General features: G+C 40.9%; 1 protein-coding gene across 4 annotated transcripts in view; it reads left to right on the top strand.

The window, feature by feature from the left end:
- Mtm1 (myotubularin 1) overlaps nt 1-25,408 on the top strand; it is a 108,124-nt gene that overhangs the window by 41,430 nt on the left and 41,286 nt on the right. For 3 of the 4 annotated variants that reach the window (XM_052170658.1, XM_052170657.1, XM_052170659.1), the window contains 2 exons: nt 4,650-4,751; nt 24,378-24,461. In XM_052170658.1, coding sequence (XP_052026618.1) covers nt 4,650-4,751; nt 24,378-24,461 — 186 coding nt within the window. Of the gene's footprint in view, nt 1-4,649; nt 4,752-24,377; nt 24,462-25,408 lie in introns of those variants that run through there. The other variant, XM_052170660.1, reaches the window with a different exon arrangement.

Genomic DNA, 25,408 nt, shown 5'->3' on the forward strand with positions numbered 1-25,408 from the left:
CTTTTTGATCTTAGCCATTCTGACTGGTGTGAGGTGAAATCTCAGGGTTGTTTTGATTTGCATTTCCCTAATGACTAAGGTTGTTGAACATTTCCTTAGGTGCTTCTCAGCCATTCGATATTCCTCAGGTGAAAATTCTTTGTTTAGCTCTGTACCTCATTTTAATGGGGTTATTTGACTCTCTGGAGTCTATCTTCTTGAGTTCTTTGTGTATCTTGGATATAAGCCCTCTGTCGGATGTAGTGTTGGTAAAGATCTTTTCCCAATTTGTTGGTTGCCATTTTGTCCTTTTGACAATGTCCTTTGCCTTACAGAAACTTTGTAATTTTATGAGATCCCATTTGTCAATTCTTGATCTTAGAGCATAAGCTATTGGTGTTGTGTTCAGGAACTTTCCCCCTGTGCCCATATGTCCTCAAGGGTCTTCCTCAGTTTCTATTAGTTTCAGTGTGTCTGGTTTTATGTGGAGGTTCTTGATCCAGTTGGACTTGAGCTTAGTACAGGGAGATAAGAATGGATCAATTTGCATTCTCCCAGCATTGGGATGCAGAGGCAGAAAAATCTCTGAGAGTTAAAATCTTGAAAATCTCTTGTCTGTCTAAAGTTGTAGACTTGGAATTTCCCCCTGTAATCAAGAGCAAGGCTTCCTCAGAGGACTGGTCAGCCTCTTAGTTTGCTGGAGCAGAAGGAAGGTGACAGTTCTTAAACTATCGTCATGTTCATCATTTCCCTCCTTTTGAATGAGAGTTATAAGTTCTGAGGAAAATGAGTGAATTAAAGTGTAAGAGTGTTTTTATGGCTCTTTATGATACTCTAAGTTACCATCTAGACACCCTCAGACTGTGAAAGGAAGGAGGATTAGAAGAGATTTTAACCTTTTGTGAACAGGATGCCTCCTTATCTATAACAATGTTTTTCAGTGGCAGTGGCTTAATATTTTATTTGGGATGGTAAGTGGGAAAATTAGTTGTGACAACATTTAGCCAGTTGTAATAGGAAACATTTATTGAGCATCTGTGTTCAACCAAGCATATACTAGGAACTTCACATTCTGTACTCAGCACAGACTTCCCAGACAGAATGTTATCAGTGGAGCACTTGAGAAGAATTAGGGAGCTTTGCTGCTATGATCCAGTGAGTGCCAAAGCTGAATTCTAAATAGGAGGAGGTAAATTACCATTTTGTGAACAGCACAAAATTATCTAGCAAGGTAACCTGATTTCCACATACTGGGTATCAGTAGACCACTGTCTGTAACGTTATGCTCAATTCTAGAAAGAGCTAGAAGGAGTTTGAAGGTTGTCTGTTCCAGTAATAGATCTCAACCATGTACATCAAGATATCCAAAAAGCTTTTGACAGAAGTCCCCAAGCTGACTGTAAGATGTGCTCTAAAGGCTAAAACTAAGAAAAGTGTTCTAGGTGACTACCCCAAGCCCATTATTTCATGTAGATAGGAAAATGAAGCTTTCTCAAAGTGATGTGACTTTCCTTGGTATTGCCAAGGACCAATAAAAGAACCTGTTTTAAAACCCAAGTTATGTCCTAGTCTCTGGTACTATAATTTCTAAAAGACAAACTTCTATACTTACATTTGCACTGGAAATTCAGTGCACAGTTTTCTTCTCCAGTTAAAAGATCAACATGAATATGAACAACAAGAAACAGAATGGATACTTTTGCCCTGAGTTTCTCTACTACTCTGCATCTCAGCTGCTTTTATTTCTGTTGGAATCTGAGCTGGTTTTCATACTCTGTCTGCCACCCCAGCTACTGGCTATCATGTGAAGCCTAGATGTACATAGATTTACTTTGAAGAAGGGTCTTTGCATTTTGTGTCAAAGGATTCATGAGGAAGTTATATTAAACACTCAAGACAGTGTGATAACATGTTGGTGATACTGAAGTGGCTATCATACCAATAAGGCACTTGCTGCCTCATCAATAGGAGTATTAAGCCTCCAAAATTAATAAAACAAAGTATGCTCTGTAACAGATTAGGAACAACTTTCCAGGAAAAAAATAATTCTCAGATTATATACATCAAAATTTTTCAATTGACTTGTACCCAAAATAAAGAAACCTTAGAACAATGTTGTAAAGCAATATTGTTTTGAGGCAAGGTCACTCATGCTGGTTTTGAAACCCTCTGTAGTCAAGATTGGCTTTGAAAGTGTCTTTTTGTAACCTCTGGCATGCTGAGACTACAGGCAAATGTCATTTGATACAGCCATAGCATACATAACCTACTAATAAAATTACTTCCCAGAAACACTGATATCACAAAAGACACAGCCCATTTTCTAAGTAGCAGATATAAGAGAAGTGTGCAGCAGTGGGATAAGCACTTGCCATCCTGTCTCATAGATGACCTTGCACCATTGTCAGTAATCAGGGCAGCATAACATTTCTCTCCCCAACTAAGGAACAGCCCGTACACTTTTTGCTGTTTTAACTGTGCGCATATGGGTTTCACTCAGCAGTAGCAACAGTCATAGACTGGTTCTTGGGTCCAGAGGACCTTGTGCAGCCACCAGGGGTGCAATAGATATGGGAATCAGTACCCAGCAGGTACTACCACTAATAACAGTTTAAAGTCTTTTGTAAAATGACAGGGCAAACAGTACTGCCAGAGAATCATCTTGCTCCTCTCCCCCTTTTCTACGTACTTTGCTTTCTTTAGTAATAATTAAGCCATTGAGTATCACCCTAAGATCCAGCTGGTTAGCCTGTTGAGTCTGACAGGGAGACTGTTACACCACAGGCTCTTTCTCAACTTCCCTTCCTTGATGAGTCAAGCTTGGAGGAGGCCATGCATGACGAAGAGTTAGTGTATGTTCCTATTCACGTTCCAGACTAGGTGATCTGCTGTGAATCCTGTGCCTTGTTCATTTCAGCTTTCCTGTTGCAAGATTTTTTTTTTACTGTACTTGCATCTGAATCAGACCGCAGAAAGTGACTTGAGTCATTCATGTTTTGACATGTGAAAAGTATTCCTCTGAGCCACTGGTGGATCACAATAAATATTGGTTTAGAAACAGTCTAATTTGAAGCAAAGTGGTCCGAGAATGATGTAGCATTCATTACCAGTACACTATGGCTGTTAGAAGGAAAGTTCTTCACAGATGCTTGTGGCCTGACAGTTGGCAGCTATCCAGTGTTAGGCCTGAGGCTGCCTATAAATCTGTTGGATGTATCTTGTCCTATTGAGATGACTTTTCCTTTCATCTGATTACCATGAACTAACAACTGATATTATAAGATTTGGGAGGGATGTGATATAATTGGGTTTGGAATTTTTTTCAGTACCATGCTTTTAGTATGAGCCTGAAGTGTAGCTGGGTGGTAGAGCATTCACCTGACATTCATGAAGCTTTACAGTCCATTCCCAGTGTTATAAAAAAAAATCAAAAATCAAAGGAGGGAGCACAAGGTCCCGGAGCTGGCAAGGCTCATTAGATGCCATTTGTATTCAGTGACTGCTCTCAGATCATTAGTTAGTAGCCTTGGAGGCTTCTTCAAACTTTACTTGCCTTTTTGAATGTCTTGAATATAGCAAAGCCTTCATTGACCCTTTGGACTGAACAATCATGAAGCTTAAATTAAATTTGAGAAATGGATGGCTCAGCTGTTAATAGTACCTGCTGCTCTTGTAGAGGATGATTTCAGTTCTTAACACACATACTGGGCTACCTACGCAACCACCTCTAAATCCAGGGGATCTTATACCCTCTTCCAGCCTTTGCAGATATCTGTGCATATGTGCATATACACATAAATAAAGTAAAATAAAGCTTTTGAACAATATTATTGTTAAACAATAAAACACCTATGCAAACTATGAATGTTGTAGTATGTAAGACAGCTGAGTCTAGCTCACTCCTTAGATAGCCCCAGACAACTTATAAAACATTCTTAAAAATAAGGTAGAGTGCTGTGTTTAATACAAACAGATATTAGAGGACCCTATATCATTTAGATTCAGTTTAAAAGTCTTTCTTGCCTATTAAAGAAATGTGTATAGAGAGCTGTCATTAAAATCTGGTTTTGATCATTAATTTAGAATTCCTGAGGGTATAATGATATCTAATATGGAATACATTAATGTGGTTTATATAAAACTTTCAGAAAGTGGAGTTGGTACTAAAAGTTTATTACTTGTATGAGAACATAAAATGCCAATCATTTAGGAAGATAGTGTTTGTATTTTAATGACACATTTAACAATGTCAAGATTATATTTGATAGCAGATAAGTCTTTTGAAACGTTATATTACTTAAGTACTGTTTAATAACTAAAAATTTCTTGCAAAGCAGTGTGCATAGAGGTGGGCAGTGAACAGATGAAAAGCAAGACAAGCTTGGGTATTTTCTTTCCTCTGGAATGTGTTTCCACTGTCTTATCTTCAGCACTTTAGTTTGGAAACAGACTCATTCTGGTAATGTACTTTGTCTTTACTTTCTTGAGTATAATGGGACTATGTCCAGGTCTCCTTAAACTATGTATGTCAAGATATCACATAAAAATATAGCTTAAGATAAATTACCCTTGTATGTAAATTAATCTTCTCACTTAATTGAAAAGATTTTTTTTGCTGATTTTTATGATTTTCCTTGAAGACTCAACTCCACTTTTTCATTTGCCTCTAGGATTTGAGAAACCTGAGGTTTGCATTGAAGCAGGAAGGCCACAGCAGAAGAGATATGTTTGAGATCCTCATAAAACATGCCTTTCCTCTGGCACACAATCTGGTAAAGTCTAGGACTCCTCTAAACCTCGGCATGTTCTGAAATGTCTCCTCTGGGAAAACTGCCTGTGAATTGTCACAGTACTAGTGTGACACATTTTAAATATGATTGCTCACTTCCAGAAGTGCCTCCTTGCTAGTGTCCTTGAGCCTGGGATCTCCTGTGCTCTCCAGCCAGGAGTGTGTCCTTTCTGTGATAGAAAGAGAGTAAGGTGGCTTTATACAGTACTGTTAAGTCTTGCCAGAATTCATGGCTCCTCACTTTGGTGCTAACAAGCAATGTGAGACAGGCTTTTGTGTCACTGGTTCAAAATGGGAACAGGTCCACTGATCCTAAACACCATTTAAACAAATACTCCCCACCTCTCTCCCTCCCCTCTCCTACCCTTCTACCCTCCCTTCCTTCTTCTCTCCTTCCCTCCTTTCCCCTCCCCCTTCTGCTTCAGTGTCTGTCTTTTTGTATCTGTCTGTCTCTGCCCCTTCCTCCTTCACATGAGACAGATTATCATGTATCTCAGGCTGGCCACAAATTCTATGAAGCCAAGGATTACCTTGAACTTCTGATATCCTGCCTCATCCTCACTGGGATTACCAGCATGTACCACCATGGCTGGTTTATGTGATGCTTGGCTGGAACCCAGGGCCTTGTGGACATCCTCTTACCCCTAGCTCTCAACAAACATAGAGGTAAACTCCCATTAATAGGAGGACAAAAAAGAAATCATTGTTAAAAAAAATGTATGAATGGTTTTGAAATATCTCAGGCTGGCCTAAAACTGTGTATCTGAGAATGGCTTTGAATTTCTAAGCCTCCTGCTTCCACCTCCCTAGTGTTGGTGTTAGTGTTTGGTTTATGTGGAGCATTGAGGATCAAACCCATAGCTTAAAGCAAGCTAGTGTTGTTTGTACTCTCCCAAATGAGCTACATCTCCAAATGGCTGCAGACTAAACAGACTGTGAGAAGGATCATACCATAAAACTAAGCTGTATTTTCTCTCTTTGTGGTATTTTGGTCTTTTTTTTATGGTAGGTGGTTGTGGTTCTTGTTCTTGTTTTAATAAGGAAGTGAGAGGTTTTTTTTGTCGGGGGGGGGGGGGGCGTAAGGTTTTTGTTTTGTTTTTATTTTTCCTATGTTTGTTCATTTTTTTCTCCTAGCAAGACAAGACTTTACTTTCTCTGAATCTCACCAGCAGTTGTTTGGGTCACAGGAAACGCCTACATGGTAGAAGGGAAAGGCCATTGGGAGGAGTTAATGAGTATTTCGTGTCCTTATACTGACACCAAATGGAATGTATTTGGGAAACAATTCTACCAAAAGTTTCCATATTTCTGATCAATAAGATTTTAAAAATGTTTCTTTTTTATTTTCATTTAATTTTATTAATTAATTAATTTATTATTTATTATTTTTAATTAGGTATATTATTTATTTACACTTCAAATGTTGTCCCCTTTCCTGGATTCCTATCTTCCCTTCTCCAATCAACCCTCCCCCGATTCCCTGTCCTGGTATTCCTCTATACTACGGTATCAAGTCTTTCCAGGACCAAGGGCCTCTCCCCCATTTGGTATCCAACAAGATCATCCTCTGTCTGGGGTCATGGGTCCCTCCATGTGTATTTGTTGGTTGATGGTTTTGTCCCTGGGAGCTCTGGGGGTACTGTTTGGTTCATATTGTTGTTCCTCCTATGGTGCTGCAAACCACTTCAGCTCCTTGGGTCCTTTCTCTATCTCATCCATTGGGGACCCTGTGTTCAGTTCAATGGCTGACTGAGAGTGTACCCCCCTCTATACCTGCCATGAACTAGCAGAGCCTTCTAGGTGGCAGCTATGTCCACCTTCAGTTAGCAAGTACTTGTTGGCATCCACAATAGTATCTGGGTTTTATAACTGTATATGGGATGGATTCCTAGGTGGGGTAGTCTCTGGATGGTCTTTCCCTCAGATTCTGCTCCACACTTTGTCTCTGTATCTCCTCCTGTGGGTATTTTGTTCCTCCTTCTAAGAAGGACTAAAGTATTCATACTTTGTTCTTCCTCCTTCTTGGGAATCATTTGATATATGAATTGTGTCTTGGGTATTCCAAGCTTCTAGGCTAATATCCACTTATCAGTGAGTGCATACCATGAGTTTGTGATCGGGTTACCTCATTCAGGATGATATTCTCCAGTTCCATCCATTTGTCTAAGAATTTCATTAATTCATTGTTTTTAATGGCTGAATAGTACTCCATTGTGTAAATATACCACATTTTCTGTATCCATTTCTCCATTGAGGGACATCTGGCTTCTTTCCAGCTTCTGGCTATTATAAATAGGGCTACTATGAACATAGTGGAGCATGTATCCTTATTACATGTGGGAACATCTTCTGGGTATATGCCCAGGAGTGGTATAGCAGGGTCCTCCGGTAGTGCTCTGTCCAATTTTCTGAGGAACCGCCAGACTGATTTCCAGCTTGCAATCCCACCAGCAATGGAGGAGTGTTCCTCTTTCTCCACATCCTTGCCAGCACCTGTTTTCTCCTGACTTTTTGATCTTATCCATTCTGACTGGTGTGAGGTGAAATCTCAGGGTTGTTTTGATTTGCATTTCCCTGATGACTAAAGATGTTGAACATTTCTTTAGGTTCTTCTCAGCCATTAGATATTCCTCAGGTGAAAATTCATTGTTTAGCGCTGTACCCCATTTTTTAATAGGGTTATTTGGTTCTCTGGAGTCTAACTTCTTGAGTCCTTAGCAAACCAGTAGCCAGCATCAAATTAAATGGAGAGAAACTTGAAGTATTCCCACAAAAATCAGGGACCAGACAAGGCTGCCCTCTCTCTCCATATCTATTCAATATAGTACATGAAATTCTAGGTAGAGCAATTAGGAGGTCAAAGGGATACAAATAGGAAAGGAAGAAGTCAAGTTATCACTATTTGCAGATGATATGATAGTATACTTATGTGAACCAAAAAAAAAAAAAAAAAAAAAAAAAAAAAAACTCCACTAGAGAACTACTACAGCTGATAAACAACTTCAGCAAAGTGGCCAGATATAAAATTAACTCAAGCAAATCAGTAGCTTTCCTACACTCAAAGAATAAACTGGCTGAGAAAGAAATTGGGGAAACTATTCCCTTCAAAATAGTCACAAACAATATAAAATATCTGGGGGTGGCTCTGACCAAACAAGTGAAAGATCTGTATGATAAGAACTTCAAGTCTGATGGTTCCTCAGAAAACTGGACATGACACTTCCAGAGGACCCTGCTATACCTCTCCTGGGCATATACCCAAAGGATTCCCCAGCATGCAATAAAGACACATGCTCCACTATGTTCATAGCAGCCTTATTTATAATAGCCAGAAGCAGGAAAGAACCCAGATGTCCCTCAATGGAGGAATGGACACAGAAAATGTGGTATATTTACACAATGGAATACTACTCAGCAATTAGAAACAATGAATTCACAAAATTTTTAGGCAAATGGTTTGATCTGGAAAATATCATCCCAAGTGAGGTAACCCAATCAGAAAAGAATACACATGGAATGCAATCTCTGATAAGTAGATATTAATTAGCCCAGAAGCTCTGAATACCAAAGGCACAAATCGCATAACAAATGACTCCCATGAAGAAGTATGGAGAGGGTCCTGATCCCGGAAAGGATTGATCTAGCGTTGGAGAGGAATATAAGGACAGAGAAAAAGGAGGGAGGTGATTGGAGAATGGGTAGAGAGAAGAAGGTTTATGGGACATATGGGGAGGGGGGATCTCGGAAAGGGAAAATCATTTGGAATGTAAACAAAAAGATAGCCTCTTCTACAGATGGTGCTGGCTCAACTGGAGGTCAGCATGCAGGAGAATGCAAATCAATCCATTCTTATCTCCTTGTACTAAGCTCAAGACCAAGTGGATCAAAGACCTTCACATAAAACCAGACACACTGAAACTAATAAGAAACTGGGGAAGACCCTTGAAGACATGGGCACAGGGGAAAAGTTCCTGAACAGAACACAATAGCTTATGCTCTAAGATCAAGAACTGACAAATGGGACTTCATAAAATTACAAAGTTACTATAAAGCAAAGGATACTGTCTATAGGACAAAATGGCAACCAACAAATTGGGAATTTAGATATTTACCAACCCTACATCTGACAGAGGGCTAAAAATGTTTCTTTGTATTTTCAACTTTATTAGGATGAAAGTTTATAGGAATAGATCTTTTCAACTATCATGAAGGTGGGACTGAAATTTATCTTTATTTAGTCAGGAAACATGTTTTGTATCTTGGTTTATGCATATCTACATCTGTATTATTAGAAATTGAAGGAGTGTCTCACGGGTATCTTTGAAAAGCTAAGATTTTATTCCATGTTCCTTCTATCTTGAGCTGTCAGCTTTCTCTTTTCTCTGGCATTCTCTGGGTCTTTTAAAGCTTGTTCCTTTAGAAAAATTGTCAAGTATCAGGCCAGCTTCCTCTTAAACTACTCATCTCTGGAAAGAATATTTCACTAACTTCACTAACTTGCTCACTCATTTACTCATTCACTCATTCATTTATACCTCTAACCCATGCCAGAATCAAGCTTTATTGCCAGTTACTTTGTGAAGGTGGTAGTGGTTAGCATTGATTGTCAACTTGATGGGAAACAAACCTCTGGAAGCATCTCTGAGGAACTATTTAGATTAGTGCCTCTGAGGGATTTTTTAAAATAATAATTTTGTAATTTTGAAATCAAAATGCAATTCTATCATTTCTCCCCTTACCTTTTCTTCTCCAAGTCTTCCTATGCACCCGCTTTCTCCTTGCCTTACCCGTGGCTCTTCCTCTACTGTTGAGTCCCTGTGAGCTTTCCTATTTTCGTGTTAGTGTGGCATAATTCTTGTGTAGGTCTCCTTTGGGCAACCATGTTGATGGGACTTTATAGATTCTCTGGAGACACAATTTTACAGCAAGCTTCCAGTTCCTCTGGCTCTTATATAAATCTTTCTGCTCCTTCTTCCTGAATAAGCCCTGAGCTATAGGTGCAGGCATTGTGTTGTAGATGTATTAGTTGGATCTGGGTACCACACAATCTCTTATTGCCTGCATTTTTACCAGTTGTGGTTTTTCTGTAATATAACTGTTGCAAAGAGAGGTTCCTTTGATAAGGGGTGAAAACTACACTTATAGGCGAGTATAAGGATACTATTTAGAATGTAGATATAAATTACATTGATTTTGAAAGTGAAAGATGTAGGCTCTCCTCCATGATCCATGACTTCTCTGGCTCTAGGTATCTGGCTATATCTCTAGTACCAGGCATGGGTTCTTTTTTGTTGAGCAGGTCTCAAGACCAATCAGAGTTTTTGATTATCAACAAGGTATGCATGCCATTATTGCACCCTTAGGGTTATTATGCCTTGCTAGTGGTTGTTTGGGTTCATAGTTGGGTAGGACTACTGTGTGCTTCCTTTGCCTGGAAGTTTGCATGTGTAAAGGATTATTTTGATCAGATGAATTGGAATTGTTATCTAAAAGTAGGCTGCACCATTCCCTGAGCTTGGGTTCTAGAGGAAACAACAAGGAGAAAGTTATTTGAGCTTATGCATGCATTCATTGTTCTCTGCTTTCTAACTATGAGTGTGATATGACCAGCTGTCTCTAGCTCCTGCTGCTGTAACTCCCTGCAATGATGCAATGAACCAAAAAACCCATTATCCATTGAGTTGCTTTTGTCTGGATATTTTATCACAGTGTTAGAAAACTAAGTAATACAAAGAGCTCTTGACCTCTTAGTGGCCAAATCTATCACCTGATTTCCATGTGCATTTGATCTCATCTCTTCCCACATTCAGTGTAATTGAGATCCTTCTGTATCAGTTGTGTTCCTGCACCATATGGCCTTTCCTCCCCAGTCTTTACTGCCCTTGCCTTTTCCTTCTCTGGATGCCTTGTCAGTAATCCACCCTCAGCTTTCAGTTCCCCTTATGTTCCCAGCTTTGCTGTTGTGACTTCATATATTCCCATAAATAGAGTTGTCACTATTGTGTACCTGGCTTTTGAGTCTAGCTCTGACATTGCCCTTGAGTGAGTTGAACCTCACTAATCTTGAAGAACTCCCTTCCAGTAGTCTATGTGCTTTACAAGTTCATTGGTACCCCAATCTCTGTATACTTCTGGCTTTTGTCCTCTCTGTCGTCCAGCATTGAAGATCCTTAGCTGCTCATGATCTGTAACCTGAAGTCACTTTAGTTAGACTTTTCTCCTGACTTTCCTCATAAAGCACATCAGCTACAGCTCCTGTAGGGCCTACTGTTACTCAGCTATTTGTCCCCAGTGTTTATTTGTGCTTCCTCATTTAAACCATACTTCCAAATTGGTTCCCCTCTTCCAAAGCCCTATCCTTCCAGGTTTTTCTTGTTCAGTGCTGTTGTCCCTGGTTCTTTTTGTTTGTTTTCAATTTAAATACAACCCTGCCTCTGGGCATGATGGTGCATGACTTTAGACCAGCAAGTTCCAGGTCAACCAGGGATACATGGTAAGACCCTATCTCAAAAAAGTACAATCATGCCACTGCCCCCACAAAACAACTCAGGGATTCTTCATGATTCATACCCTATACGCTAACCTTCAAGACTGCCTCTAGCCCTCTAGCCTATGCTATTTCCTATATTGGGCTTTTGTCACCTTCCATTACAATCCACTTGTCTCTGTAATACTTGCTCTCTACAGTCATCCTTTAGTATCTTGCTCAGTCTAAGTTACTGTCCCATACCATGTGTGGTTCACGTCAAGAACTGATCTTCTGTTTCATTGTTAAGTCCCTCCCTTGAGTACATACCACAGCTTCCTTGTGTGATAATTATGTTGTAATTTCCTTTACCAGCTCTTCCTGTTCATTATTCTTCGAGCTTATCAGGGCAGACATCACCCTTTATCTCTCTAGCCCCATAGTGACTTCAGTACAGGAAGGTTTTTGTTTTGTTTGGGGAAGTGCTAGCTGAGGATAGAACACAGCTGATACAGACTGTCTACCAGTGTGCTACATCCTCAGCCCACATATGGGAGTGTTAAAGTGACAGGATTTTAATTAAACTATTTCATGAGAAAGTCATGGGAAACATTAATATTATTATTATATAGAAGTGAGGGGACTAGATCTTTCTGTCAGGAACTAGAATTCTGTATATGCCACTGAAGCAAGGTATCTGCAGAGGATTTGATTATTCGTGGTTGTGGTACTTGGATATATTTTCCATATCTACACTGGAAATCCATGTTCCCATTCCTTAGGACATCAGTAATGTTATATATTAGGGAGGAATGTAAGTACTAAAATTTTCCCTTCAAAGTAAATCAGTCACTCAAACAATGCAATAAACAGATCCCCTGTTGGCATTACTTTGCTAAGTTGAGTTTATTTCAGAGTCCTGTGAAGGGTAGTGTGAGGGAACAACCAGGTAAGTTGAGACAAGGTGCAATGAGTCTGCTAGTTGTCTAGTGGAAATGACATGGCAAATGTGTATGGCTCCAATGTAGGGGAGAAGAATGCAGAAGAAATTCTGCAGGTTCACGGAAAGGAGGCTAGAAGAGCCTGTGTGACATTGCCCCTTAGAAGATTAAGTTTGTTTTTAGTAGGTCAGGAAAATGGAGGAAGTGGGAACTGAGGCTATAGGCAAGACCTCTTCAATACAGAAGGAAAGCTGGCAGCATTTCAAGGTGTTTGAGATGGATCTGGGACCAGCTCTGAAATCTAAGAGATCTGAGGTCATCTGGTCAAGGCTAATGCTAGTATAGAGAGCCTGTTCCCCAGGGAGTAACAGAGACCTTCCTGAAGGTTCTAAAGGAAATGGTGATAGAATAAAGATGCCCTCAGGCAGAACAGAACCAAAGGCCACGACTAGAGGACCACAGACCCTAGACAAGGAAGGACCTGTAGTGAAAGAGACTCCACTGACTTAAGCAGAGGTTTGGCCAGAAAGGGTGGAGACAAGGATGTGTTTACTTTGGTTCTCAAGTGTGAGTGATGGGAAGGATGGCACTGTGCTGAGAAATAGTTGAAAGAGAAGGGCAGGGAGGGGACGCCTCACCTTATCCTCTGTGCCCTCAGACTACCCCGGTGCTGCCTTAAGGAGCCTTAGATCACCTTGCAGACATTGAAAGAGAGTGGTTTGTAAAAGAAAGAAAAAAGGAAGGAGAGAGGAAAGGAGGGAGAAAGAGAAAGAGGGAGTTCATTCTAGACCAGGGTCATCAGAAAGCAGAAGGTTAAGGGTTCAAGCCCCCGTTTGTAAGGTGGACTTTGGAAAGGGAAGGCAGCAATTGTTCCTATGAGGTAGGAGGGGAACAAAAGTTTCCAAACTGCCACAGAGGGGGATGCAACTTCCTTGAAGCGGAATCTAAGTATGATTGCATTGAATAATAAAAGGGCTCCTGCAAGGAAAAACACTACTTCTGAAACTGTTCAACCAGTATGGATGAGCTCAGTGATTTTTGTCACTATTTGAAGTCTGAATTTGTTGATGAATGCAAGAAATGGTGTCTGGAGGCCAACAGACCTGGGCTGCAAGGGCAGCTATGGGGTGAACACACTGTGAGTGGGTGTTCTTATTCAGACCACCCCTTTGGCCCTTCTGAGCCGTTACTGTTTTCACCACTTAATGTGTGTAAGTCAGGACTTAAAAACTGATTTGAACTTGAGCTATTATAGCAGCAAAGAGTCCAGCCCAAACCATTAACCTGATTGTCCCAGCTCAGTACTGTGTGCATGGCTTTTAGATGAGGTTTTCCTATTTCAGCCAAAATACTTCTTGTTTGATCTTTGCTTTGTAAACACCAGAAAGTTTCACAAATTGCATGTAGCTCAGCACAAGATTTAGATAAGTGATACAGCTCTGTGACAACTGTTGTAATCCTTCTGATACTGTGACAGAGTATCTGAAGAGAAAAAGCAGTCATGTACCTGTGTGCAAATGTAGCAACACTGCAGAAAGCACAACAATGTCAAGATAACAATATATGGCCAGTGGCAAAGTTAAGTCATTGATTTCCTTGACTGGTCATTTTGTAATGAAATGTGGCAATCAGAAATAATACAATTTTAGATGAGAGTTTAGATGAAAGCATCAGTTCCAAAGTATTAGTGAATCACAAATTAGTGTGTCTCTTTAAATGAAATCAAATAGAAACCATGGAGAGCTTGACAGAAAGGGGTAGAGTTTGCTAAGATGTTTCTTTTAAGGGTGTGTGCGTATGGTGGCGGGGTGCTAGGTTCTTGGTGTTACACTTAATTCCTTACTTATATTCATGGCCCAGAAAGTTTGAAAGGAACTGTTTAGCTATGAAAAACTTAAGGTTCAGGTGCCAAGCTCACGGCAGCCGCTGATGCAGAGATCTATGAGGGGACTTGGCTTCTACTGCTAGCATCAGCCATGGGTTCAGTGACCTCTGTCAGAATGAGGCTCAGTGAATTTCCTGCATAGAGACTTGGGAAGTCACATAATATTTATGTGCGTCAGTGTTCTCATCTACAACGGGGATAATAACAGCTCCTACCCCATAGAGTTTTTGTGAGGATTCTATGTAAAGTGCTTATAACACTGCCTGACACTCAGTAAGGGCCCAATAAATGCCAGCTGTTCTGTTATTAGCTCACCATTTTCCCAGCAGATGTAAGAAATAAGGATGACTACTACAGCTCCCCACAGACTATTAATAAAGGAATTGTGATAGTGTGTGGGAAACATTAAGCCCTTTAAAAGAAAGATGCTATATAAAGATTAGTGGTATTATTAACAAACCATGGGTTGTACTTTGATAAAGGACTCAGTAGAAGTCTTCAGAGTATTAAATCAGAAAGCATTCCAACCAGCGGTGCAGAATAGGAGAAGTGCTGCTATGGAGTGAAAGGAATCCTTCAGAGCATTTCCCATCCTTCTCTTTCCATCCTTTCAGCCCATTCAGACTTCACTGCTTTTAGGGAAGCATGGCTCAGATTTGTGTTTGCACCTCCCATTTTTTGGTGACCTTCTGGAGTCAAGTTAAGAACCACAGTACTCCCCACTTGATCCTCTGTGAGCTGAGGAGATGTCATGAAGGTGCACCCTTGGTTTTCATCTGGGAGTGTGGCACATCTGACTCCATATCTGTCAAGGGACGTAGGGGTAAGAGGACTTGCAGTGACTTTCTCGAATTTCAGGAGCAAAGCAACTAACTGGCTTGCCCTTGCACTTTACATCGAATCCTCAAAAAACTCTAGGGGTAGGAGCGGTTATTATCCCCATTTTAGATGAGAGCAACGACGCACGAAAATATTATGTGACTTCCGAAGTCTCTATGCAGAAAGTTCGCTGAGCCTCATTCTGACAGAGGTCACTGAACCCGTGGCCTAAGCTAGCAGTAGCACACTGCAAGAGCTCTTCACTGTGGCTTCTGTAGTAACGTATTGCTTCCAAAGGATGGGAACAGTGCCTTTACCAGCACCTCCTTGACACTGACAGGCATCAGTCACTACCTTTGGTTTTCAAAGTGTCTGTGACTTATTTCTTCTTGTCAGGCTTTTTTTTAAGTATGTGTTTCTATTTTGAACTAACACATAGTAATGCATGTTCTGGGAAGCAGTCAGACATTTGCTTCAGACATACAATGGGTCGGTAATATGAGATTTTGGTCTTTGTTTGGGGCTGGGGGGTTCTGGTTTTGATGAGATCAAACCCTGGCATGTGACTTAAACCTTGGACCATTTTACTTGAGTTCCCCCCTACTCAACTCTAAATGTGCTAGCTTATGAGAATAATTACATAAGAATTAATGAAGTGAGTTATGCACATACACCTTGATCATTTGAAAAGTATAAATAAGCCTATGAATAGAGAATCTGTGGGAAGTTTTATTCTCTGTCTTTGTTATTCGGCTCAGAAATGGAGAAATATTCTAAATTGTACTAAAGTTTTAAATGAGACAAAGAGTGGACTCTTTTAGGTTGATTATAGAATCTGCAGGTGAAAGGACATAGTGTTTTGAGATCGGAATTGAAATGAGAAGTGGTTGTACACATAGCCCTGCTTTTGGCTTTGAGATGGCTTAAGGACTATAAACTATGTCTTGAATTTTCTGTTTCTTTTTGGCCAAGAATTTTTCCCCTTGAATAAGCAGTACAATTAGCTAATTAAAGACCTAACCATGCTTTTCAATATTCTGTCTTGCCTTCTCAAAGACTTAACCCTTCATTTGATTTCATCTCTCCTTTCCACTGCTGTCTCTATCAAAATATTTGACTGCTTGGTTCTTCTCAGCACCATCCAGCTCCTGGAATCATCTTCTCATCCAGATGCCCCTCAATATCACTGCCTGCTTCCAAAGCACTGCATTCCCTGGCTGCCTATGCCTCATCAGGATCCACTTCATAACTCATGGCCAGCATGCTTGTAGCCTTGCTATTTATTCAGAACTATTCTAAAAATGGCACTAGACCAGACACATTACAAAACCTGGGCTGGGAAGATAGCTTGATCAGTAAAGCATGAGAATCTGAGTTCATCCTCAGAACCTACATGTATAAAAGTAAGTATGGCGGTGGTATGTGCTTATAATCCCATTGCTGAGGAGGTCTAGGAAGATAGGAAGATCCCTGGAGCCTGGCCTAATTGGTCAGTAAGTTATTCTGTCACAAAAGACAGGGTGAGAGTGGGATATGGGATTTTTAACCATGTAGCTCAATAGTCAGAGCATATAAGTGACTCATTTGATCTTGTATCTGTCAAGGCAGACACAGATAAGGGCACTTGCACCGGCTGTCTCAGATTTCAGGAGCAAAGCCTTCACTGTGACTGGTGTAGTAGCATATTGTACTTACGCGCTCTTAAGGAAGACCTGAGTTCGTCCTCAGTACCCACATCAGATGTCTCTCAACTGCCTGTAAAGATGTGGTGTTAATGGAACTGTCTTCTATTTGAGATAGTCTGGAGTCTTCATGTTCATCATTCTAACTCTCAAACACCCAGTTCTGAGAGGACACTGCAGAGCAACCCCACTCAGTTAAGAAACATTTATACATCTCAGTCAGGTTTTAAACACCCAGTCTAAAATTAAGACACATGTAGTAAATTACCATAATGAAACCCATTACTTTATATGCTAACTTAAAATGAGTTTTTAAAAATTTAAAAATTTTATCTACATTCTTTAAGCACATTTTTATATATGTGCCATTTTAAAATAATGTCTAAGCAAAAGCTAGAATCTGTTGTTATTTTGGAATTTTTCCCCCAAGACACAACAATGCTAAATATAGCTAAATGAAAATGACAAGCTATATTCTATATGTCCAAGCTGGTTTTTCCCCTGGTGCAAAATCAGAGATTTTCATTTCAACTTTGTCCTTTAACATTTTTCAAATGTTACATTGTGCTATTTTTAATGTGGGAAAATGTGCACGTGCTCTTTTTGTTAGTCTCCACAGCTTGACTAGTAGGCATTGAAACTGATGGAATGCCCAAATACCAATACAGAGTAAAACAAAGGAAGACTTGGACACTTGTTAAATTCTGGGCTAGGCCTGGCTTTTCTAATATCTTGTGCCAGTCTTGACATTTTTCACTTACATAAGATGTTATTGAGGGAAAGTGCCTGAAGGGTACTTGGAGTCCCCCTTATGTTCTCTGTAAATATATGATCCTGTGATTATAAATTTAAATAAGAATCATTGCCCAAATACCTTGACTACAGATTCCTTTTTTTTTTTATTCAACGTATTCTTTATTTACATTTCAAATGATTTCCCCTTTTCTGGGTCCCCACTCCCCGCAAGTCCCATAAGCCCTCTTGCCTCCCCTTGTTCCTCCATCTACTCCTTCCCACTTCCCTGTTCTGGAATTCCCCTATACTGTTGCATTGTTGACTACAGATTCCTAAGCATTTTTCTCTAGTATATCTGTCCTTCTAGGACCAGTGCAGGAAGGAAGTTAGCTCATAGAAACCCTAGAGATTCTGGTTCACTAGAGGTGAGTTAGGACATGTGTATCTTGAAATGGAACCTGCCAAACACCCTAGTTCTGAGGCAGAAAATGTGGCTGGGGAAGGACCATACCCCAAAAGTAACAGCATGCTGAGCAGCGACTCATCACCAGTTCCTGGCAAAACATGTCACTGTTCTAACTTTGCTAGGTTAGGGATGAATTTGAGATTCATAGACAAAGAAATGGAACCAGTGCTTAAGCAGTCAAGAGAGTAGATGTCATCCTCACCTGGGCAGGTGGCAAGTCAGAGTAGGTACCATCCTCACTGACTAGGTGAATGATGGTTGCTTGATGTTGTGTTCTCTCAATGAGACTTCACTTCTAAAATGAGAGTCAAAAACAGGCCCACCCAAGGTTATGTTTGGGAATGTCAGTTCACTAATGAATTCTAATGACCTCAAAGCTCTGAAATGTATTGTCTAGAGGAAAAAGTCAAATGCCAACTGAAACCCTCAGATCAGGGAAGCCATTAACTTCAGGTTAAACTGTTTTTCAGATAGCAACTTCAGTTAGGCTGATAATAAGTTACCACTTGTCCGGAACTCTGCTTTGATTTCCTGCTTAATATTATTTTGTTTTCTGTAATTATCCAACTTTGTGTTATCCAATAGTGAGCTTCCATTGTAAAATTCTTGATTCTTTCTTTTTTTTAAAATTTTTTTTTTATTCGATATAATTTATTTACATTTCAAATGATTTCCCCTTTTCTAACCTCCCACTCCCCGAAAGTCCCGTAAGCCCCCTTCTCTTCCCCTGTCCTCCCACCCACCCCTTGCCACTTCCCCGTTCTGGTTTTGCTGAATACTGTTTCACTGAGTCTTTCCAGAACAAGGGGCCACTCCTTTCTTCTTGTACCTCATTTGATGTGTGGATTATATTTTGGGTATTCCAGTTTTCTAGGTTAATAACCACTTATTAGTGAGTGCATACCATGATTCACCTTTTGAGTCTGGGTTACCTCACTTAGTATGATGTTCTCTAGCTCCATCCATTTGCCTAAGAATTTCATGAATCTTTAAGGAAAAAAAAAAAACAAAAACATCTAGAAAAAGTCCAGGTAAGGAAAGAAACAAAAACATCTAGAAAAAGTCTGGATATGTTCTGCTTTGAAAGCTATAAGCATCTGTTGTTCTAGAATGGTTGTTTTACTTGAGCCAAATGGTTTCCCTATAATTAAAAGCTAATCTGTTGGAATGATGAAAATAGTGGTTTAGGCTTCAAGCATTTTCCATCCTGTGCTCTGATATAGCATTCCCGGTGTTGCTATGTTATTTCCTGTAGAGAAATTTTAGCAATTATGTAATTCAATTTTTTCCCAAAAATATTTAAGCTGTGAGTCTGTCTTTTAGCCTCAAGAGTGATCTAGGAGCTCTTCCTGTCACTAATATTTTCCTACCTTCTACCAGGGAGTGAGGGAATTTACACTGAGGTATGATGTCACCTATAAATGTGTTAACCAATTTGAGAGCTATTTTAGGACACATGCACAAGCTGCAGGTTGGATGTGCCTGTGACCAGTTCACTATGTGAAGTGTCATTATGAAAGCAAGTTTTTGAGAAAGGCCATCTAATAGTTAGCTAATGGAGACCTTGTCTTGTTTTCGTACTTATGACAAACATATGTCATTGCCTGCATTTGATTTCTCATTAGTCTAAAGTATTCTGAAGATGACGATGATTTGGACCATATAGCTTTAATCTTCAGATAATTTTGCAATAATTTCCATATAAGATAGATGAAGGAGTGCTCAAGGCAACAATTAAGTGTTACTATCAAGGATCAAGACATAGTAATGTATTTAGAAAGTGTTGTTGGCCTTAAGCATTTCACATCTGTAACCACACATCCTTAACTCTCAAATTGTGTTGTGCTATCTACAACTTTGCCCATGTCATAACATTTACCCAGCCTAGGTACTGACCAGGATGGGATTAGATGGCCAGAGCAGTGATATGTCACTGGTAAGACATTTTCTGTATTAGAGAAGTTCACCAAAAGTGTGAAGTAAACATCAGTTAACAGACCTTATTTCTTCTCCCTCTTAGTACCAAATAAGCATTAAGTCAGTGTCAGGCTAGAGCCTTGGTCAATTTCTTAGGTCCATGTGGTGGCTAATGTGTTAAACACATGCTATTCACTGTTGAATATAGCATTTGAGTCTGAGGTTGTCAGACTTGAGACCCACTGAGAGTACTATATGTATGCATGCATGAGAGAATTCGGGAAGACAGTGAGATCCAGCATTTTGGTGGTCAGTTTTTTACCTTAAATTTCTTACTATTCAAACATAGAAAACTGTTGCTGCAAAATGAGACTTTCAAAAATTCCATGTAATGTAGGGAAAGGACACTGGCATTCAGTATAGTAACAGAACTGTGGCGAGCCCCCTGACCAGCAGGGGAAGAAGACCACCGACACGAGGATTCTTCTCTGATCACACTTTATTGGAGCGCTTCTTGGTTGTGGGAGAGCTGGAGGCAAGGGGCGAGGGAGGAGGAGAGGGAGCGGCATATATAGGCAGGGCAGGGACTTCCCCCTGTTGATAAGCTAGTCAGGCTGGGATAGGTTGCAGCTGTTGCCAGGCAGACTTGTGCTGGAACGTGGGCCAAAATAAAGGTGTTTACTGCACTCCTCGGCGCCATCTTGTAATGGCGAATGGTGTGGGTCGTCACACTTCCCCCTTTTCTTTTGTATAAACAAGGTACTGGGCAAGAGGGCCAGACCGAAAATATATGTAGCCGTCTCTGTCTTAGGATTGACCTCTCTAGTCCCTCAGCCTTACCCGTCATCGGATCACCTTGTCATCCTCAAGGTTCCATGTCTTAGGTTGGTCAGGGGACAGAGGAAGTTGCCCGTCTCTGAAACGGCTACTTAGGGTCAGCTCCCTCTATAATTGTGCCCAGGGATGAATAGTTGAGTGTCGTGCAATGCCTCATAGATCTTTGTAGAGGCTAATCCAGGCTTGAGGGGACTGGCCGGCCTCCAGAGCTGCAAAAGCTGGAGCAATGATAACCTTTTCCCTGTTCCTGACAGCTCGCATTTTGCAGAGAAGGAATAGGGTTAAAAGTAATCCTGCCAGGCAAAACGCGCCAAACATGCCAACTCCGATCCACTCCTTAAAATAGGAAAAGTTTTCACCATCCAGGTGCGAGAAAAAGACCAAAAATAATTTTCACAGGCAAACAATTGAAAGTATTATCAAAAGGATGGCAAGGGCATAGTTTTCATTTGCACTTCCCTCCTCTTTAAAGGTGAATAAGGTATATCAAAAGACTTGTTAGAACTAGAAAGACAAGGAAACAGCTTAGTATCATGGCATATCGGCATGGGTCTCGGGAACACCGACAAGATCGCCCATCTTGGCTCCATCTACACCAGCATCAACGTTTCGTCGAGAGTCAGTAACAGCAGGAGGATCTTCATTTTTATCGCAGCGTCTGGTCAGCCGCTCAGGCACCCACAGTGGATCTTGTTGAGTCTGAGGAAACACACAAACAGAACCTCTCTCCCACGCCAACACTGGATCAGGGCCATGCCATAATCCAGTAAGCACATCCTTCCATTTAACATAACCCTTCAAGGTATTATTAGGGCATTGGTGCCGATCAGCTGCAGCCAAACCATCATTATCCAGATTCAAAAAATTTAAAGTAAATAATGCCAATGAATTTCACCTGTGCCTGTGCTTCCTCTTTCCAGACATTGTTTTTTAAGATGGCCCAACTTTCCACACCTGAAGCAAGCCCCTGACTGTGGCTTCCTATTCTGTGTTAATTGCACCACAGCCGCAGCAAGACCTGCATTAGTCAGCGGCCCTCCTAACTCTCTGCACGCTTTCATCCATTCCTCTTGTAAGATTTCTAAAGCAGTTTGTCCATCCTCTACGGCCTTACAGCATTTTTTATCTTCTAAACAGCCCCTAACAAGCTTCCAAATAGATTTTACTCCTCCTTTGAGTGTGCCCTGATCCCAGGCTAAGTCCAGATCCTTCCCTAACCTATCCCAGCAGGCGACTGTTAGGCTGCCATAAACAGTATAACTGGCATTTGCTCCATAAGTCTTTGCCGCGTCAACAAGATCTTTCAATTGTTTATAAGGTATAGGCTCATAGTATCTATCATTAGTTTGTGGATTTTGAAAAACAGGAAAAGCAGACGCGAGGCGTTCCCACGTTCTTTTTCCTATAAAGTGCCACCCCCCACCAGAAGGGCGGGGGTGGAGCCAGGGGTGCGCACAGGGCCGAGGGTGCCACTGGTCCCGCGCCTGTTCTGGCTTTATTCAAATTTGATTGCCGCCCATAACGGTCGCTCTCATATTCTGCGGCAGCTTCCTCAAGCTCCTCTTCTGATTCCTCTAATATTTCTAAGTTAGCAAACTCTTCCAGTACTGGATATAGGGGTTCCTTTTTTACCTTCCCCTTGTTTTATTTTTCTTTTCTTTTCCTTTTTATCCTTTTTGTATTTTGCAGGCCTGTCTTCCTCCCCCTCTTTTGATTCGGCTTCTGATAGACTATCCTGGTGTGTAGCCAAGGCTTTGCGTCCTTGCTTAATTAGCTCCATGTTTTTACTGTCCTTAAGGCACGAATGGACCAGTTTCCATAAGGGAATCGATCCTCGGCCGATCCTATCCTCCTGCTTTGCCCTCTCAAGATCTTTTCCTAGTTTTTCCCAGCAACCGAGGCTAAGATCGCCCGAAACGGCGAACTAAGGCGCTGCCTTATCAATATCCTTCACTATGATTTCTACTGTGCGCGGTGATACCTTCAGTCCTCGCTGTTTTAGCAGACCCTGTATAGGGGCCGCAAAGTCACAGGTGCCAGGTCCGGCCCCCAAGTTATTACCCATACTGCCCACTTATCTACGAGGGACTTACAGTACAGCAAGAAACGCCGCTTTATCTACAGCGGTCTTACTTTCGTTTCAAGCCCAACAAAGGCACTCCTCACCAGGTTTGTGACAGCGAAGCCAAAAACAGCACAAAAGAGTTACCACGACTGCACAGAGAAAATTCCGGCGAACACCAAAGGGTCAACAGGAACCACATACCTGGGGAGACCTACCAACATCGCAGCTCCGTGTGTAGAGTTCTGAATCCTTCTTCGGCCCCTCACTTGTGTCCGCTGGGCGCAAGAATTTCCCGGGTTTCGGCACCAGCTGTGGCGAGCCCCCTGACCAGCAGGGGAAGAAGACCACCGACACGAGGATTCTTCTCTGATCACACTTTATTGGAGCGCTTCTTGGTTGTGGGAGAGCTGGAGGCAAGGGGCGAGGGAGGAGGAGAGGGAGCGGCATATATAGGCAGGGCAGGGACTTCCCCCTGTTGATAAGCTAGTCAGGCTGGGATAGGTTGCAGCTGTTGCTGGGCAGACTTGTGCTGGAACATGGGCCAAAATAAAGGTGTTTACTGCACTCCTCGGCGCCATCTTGTAATGGCGAATGGTGTGGGTCGCCACACAGAACAAAATAGATAAGGGGATAGATAACTACTGAACACGTGTCCAGCCCACGGCATCTCCAGGGTTTGCAGGGGTTTCAGGACTTCATTGTGCATTCAGGCAAAAAAGAAACTGTTATGGACCAAGCTCCATTTTAGTTAATATGTGTAGAGGATCTAGAGTTGTTGAGATGGCAAATGGCCGCGTGGAGCATTAGATGGACACACTTCAGCTTTTGCTGTGAGCTAAATGGGAAGCCATGGGATGATTTTGGCAGGGGAAATAACTTGATCTAACTTAATGCTGCAGCATTGTTGCTCTGACCTTAGAGATGTACAGTTGAAAATGGGAATAATCCACTTACCGTGACAAGCCAAGTGAGAGACCAGAGGGTAATCAGGTGATGCAAAGTCTGGCAGTTTCAGTACTTAGCTCAGTCACCTAGGAATATGGGCTTCTTGAGGAGACTGGAAAGAAACTGGACTGCTGGGTGGAGCCAAGGGTTTTGTTTGTAGTGTTAGCCTCAGAGTCATTCCCACCCCCACCTCATGCCTTTGATGGACCTGTGGGCATTGTGGAGTTGACACATAGCCATGTTCAGAGCGAGGAGCTAGAATGGTCACTAGGGGACAGATGGTATTCAAAGTTAGGAAATTCATCAATAGTGCCTTGAGAGGTCAGAGTCCCGTTATTTCAGAGGCTGGAACATTGATTCAGAATTCACAGAAAGCAGTTAATTAAGTTTTCTAATGTTCTTTAAATAGATAAACAAGTCATGACACTCTCTTGAGACAGGTGCACTGTTTAATAATCATTCCTGAATTTCTTCTTCTTAGCGACTTTAAACTAATCAGTTGATAATATTTAATACTCATAGGTACATTTAGTCTAGAAATCTGGTGTGTGTGTGTGTGTGTGTGTGTGTCTCTGTCTGTCTGTAGCATTTAAAAAAAAACACAAAGGTGACATTTGTAGCTATAGGAAATCAAGGTTCTAAAAGTCCTTATTCCTGAAGATAGAAGTTAATGTAAGGCTGGCCGTAATTTTCCACAGTTGTTTTTTGTTGTTGTAAGTCTGTCTCATTGTGGGTTGGAATTTCATAGTTAATGAATCTATGAAATTTATTTGTGAAAAATTAAGGTACAAACTATTTATAGACTATCATTCCACATCAAAATTTAAACTCCTGTTTCTGGCCTTTCCTAGCCATTATTTGCATTTGTAAATGAAGAGAAATTTAACGTGGATGGGTGGACTGTTTATAATCCAGTTGAAGAATACAGAAGGCAGGTAAGTCAGTAAATGCAGTCGTCTGGTGTGTGTTGAATTGCAAACATGTATTGAGAAATTATATTGTTGGTCATCTCAAAATAAGTAACTGCCTTGCTTAGTTTGTGTTCATGGCTGTGGTATCATCCACATTTTATATAATGTACCTCCTTGTTTTCCTCTTGTAACTACCAAGCTCATTCTGTAGCCATATTCAAACTGATCTAAAAACTGAATGACTAAGTTCTGCTTCTTTTCCTAGAAAGGAATTTCCATTTTGTGGTGTTTATGAAATGAGTCAAATACTGAGAGTCTAGAAAATCAAACCTTTATACATTACTTTGTGTCTGTATGTAGACTTAAATATTACTAGTCTTTTTATTTAAGTTATATATGTTCTGAGATACAGATTCAAATGAGTTAGACCATTTTTTTTTACAGTTGATGTATAATATCCACAAAGAGCTTTATTATTCTCTCACATAAAGGTTATCTGCCTGTATGTTCATTTGTGATAACAAGAGCATGAGGTTTGGAGTATAGAAATGTCTCAGGAGCTAAAGTGCTTCCAACATGAGGACCTGATTTTGGATCCCCAGAACCCATGTTAAAAGCTAAGTGTGGTAGCCTATATTTGTAACCCCATCACTGGGAAGAGACACTAGGAGATCCCAGGGGCTCTCTGGCAAGCCAGTCGGGCCAGTCATTGAGCTCCAAGTTCAGAGGGTGAGGGAGAGAAGAGTACAGAAGGAGACCAGACATCAGTAATTGGCTTTCATATGTTTGCCTACAAGTATAAATGCTTGCATATATACATGCATGTGCACACACACACAGCATACATACCATACTTACCCTTTACATAGCAAGAAAAAAGCCTTCCAGAACTTTTACAAGGAATGTCACAAGCAAGCATGTTATGTAACAAAAGCCACAACTTAATCTCTAATATAACAGCTAGGAGTTTT

This window comes from Apodemus sylvaticus, chromosome X (assembly GCF_947179515.1).
Source record: "Apodemus sylvaticus chromosome X, mApoSyl1.1, whole genome shotgun sequence".
Taxonomy (NCBI): domain Eukaryota; kingdom Metazoa; phylum Chordata; class Mammalia; order Rodentia; family Muridae; genus Apodemus; species Apodemus sylvaticus.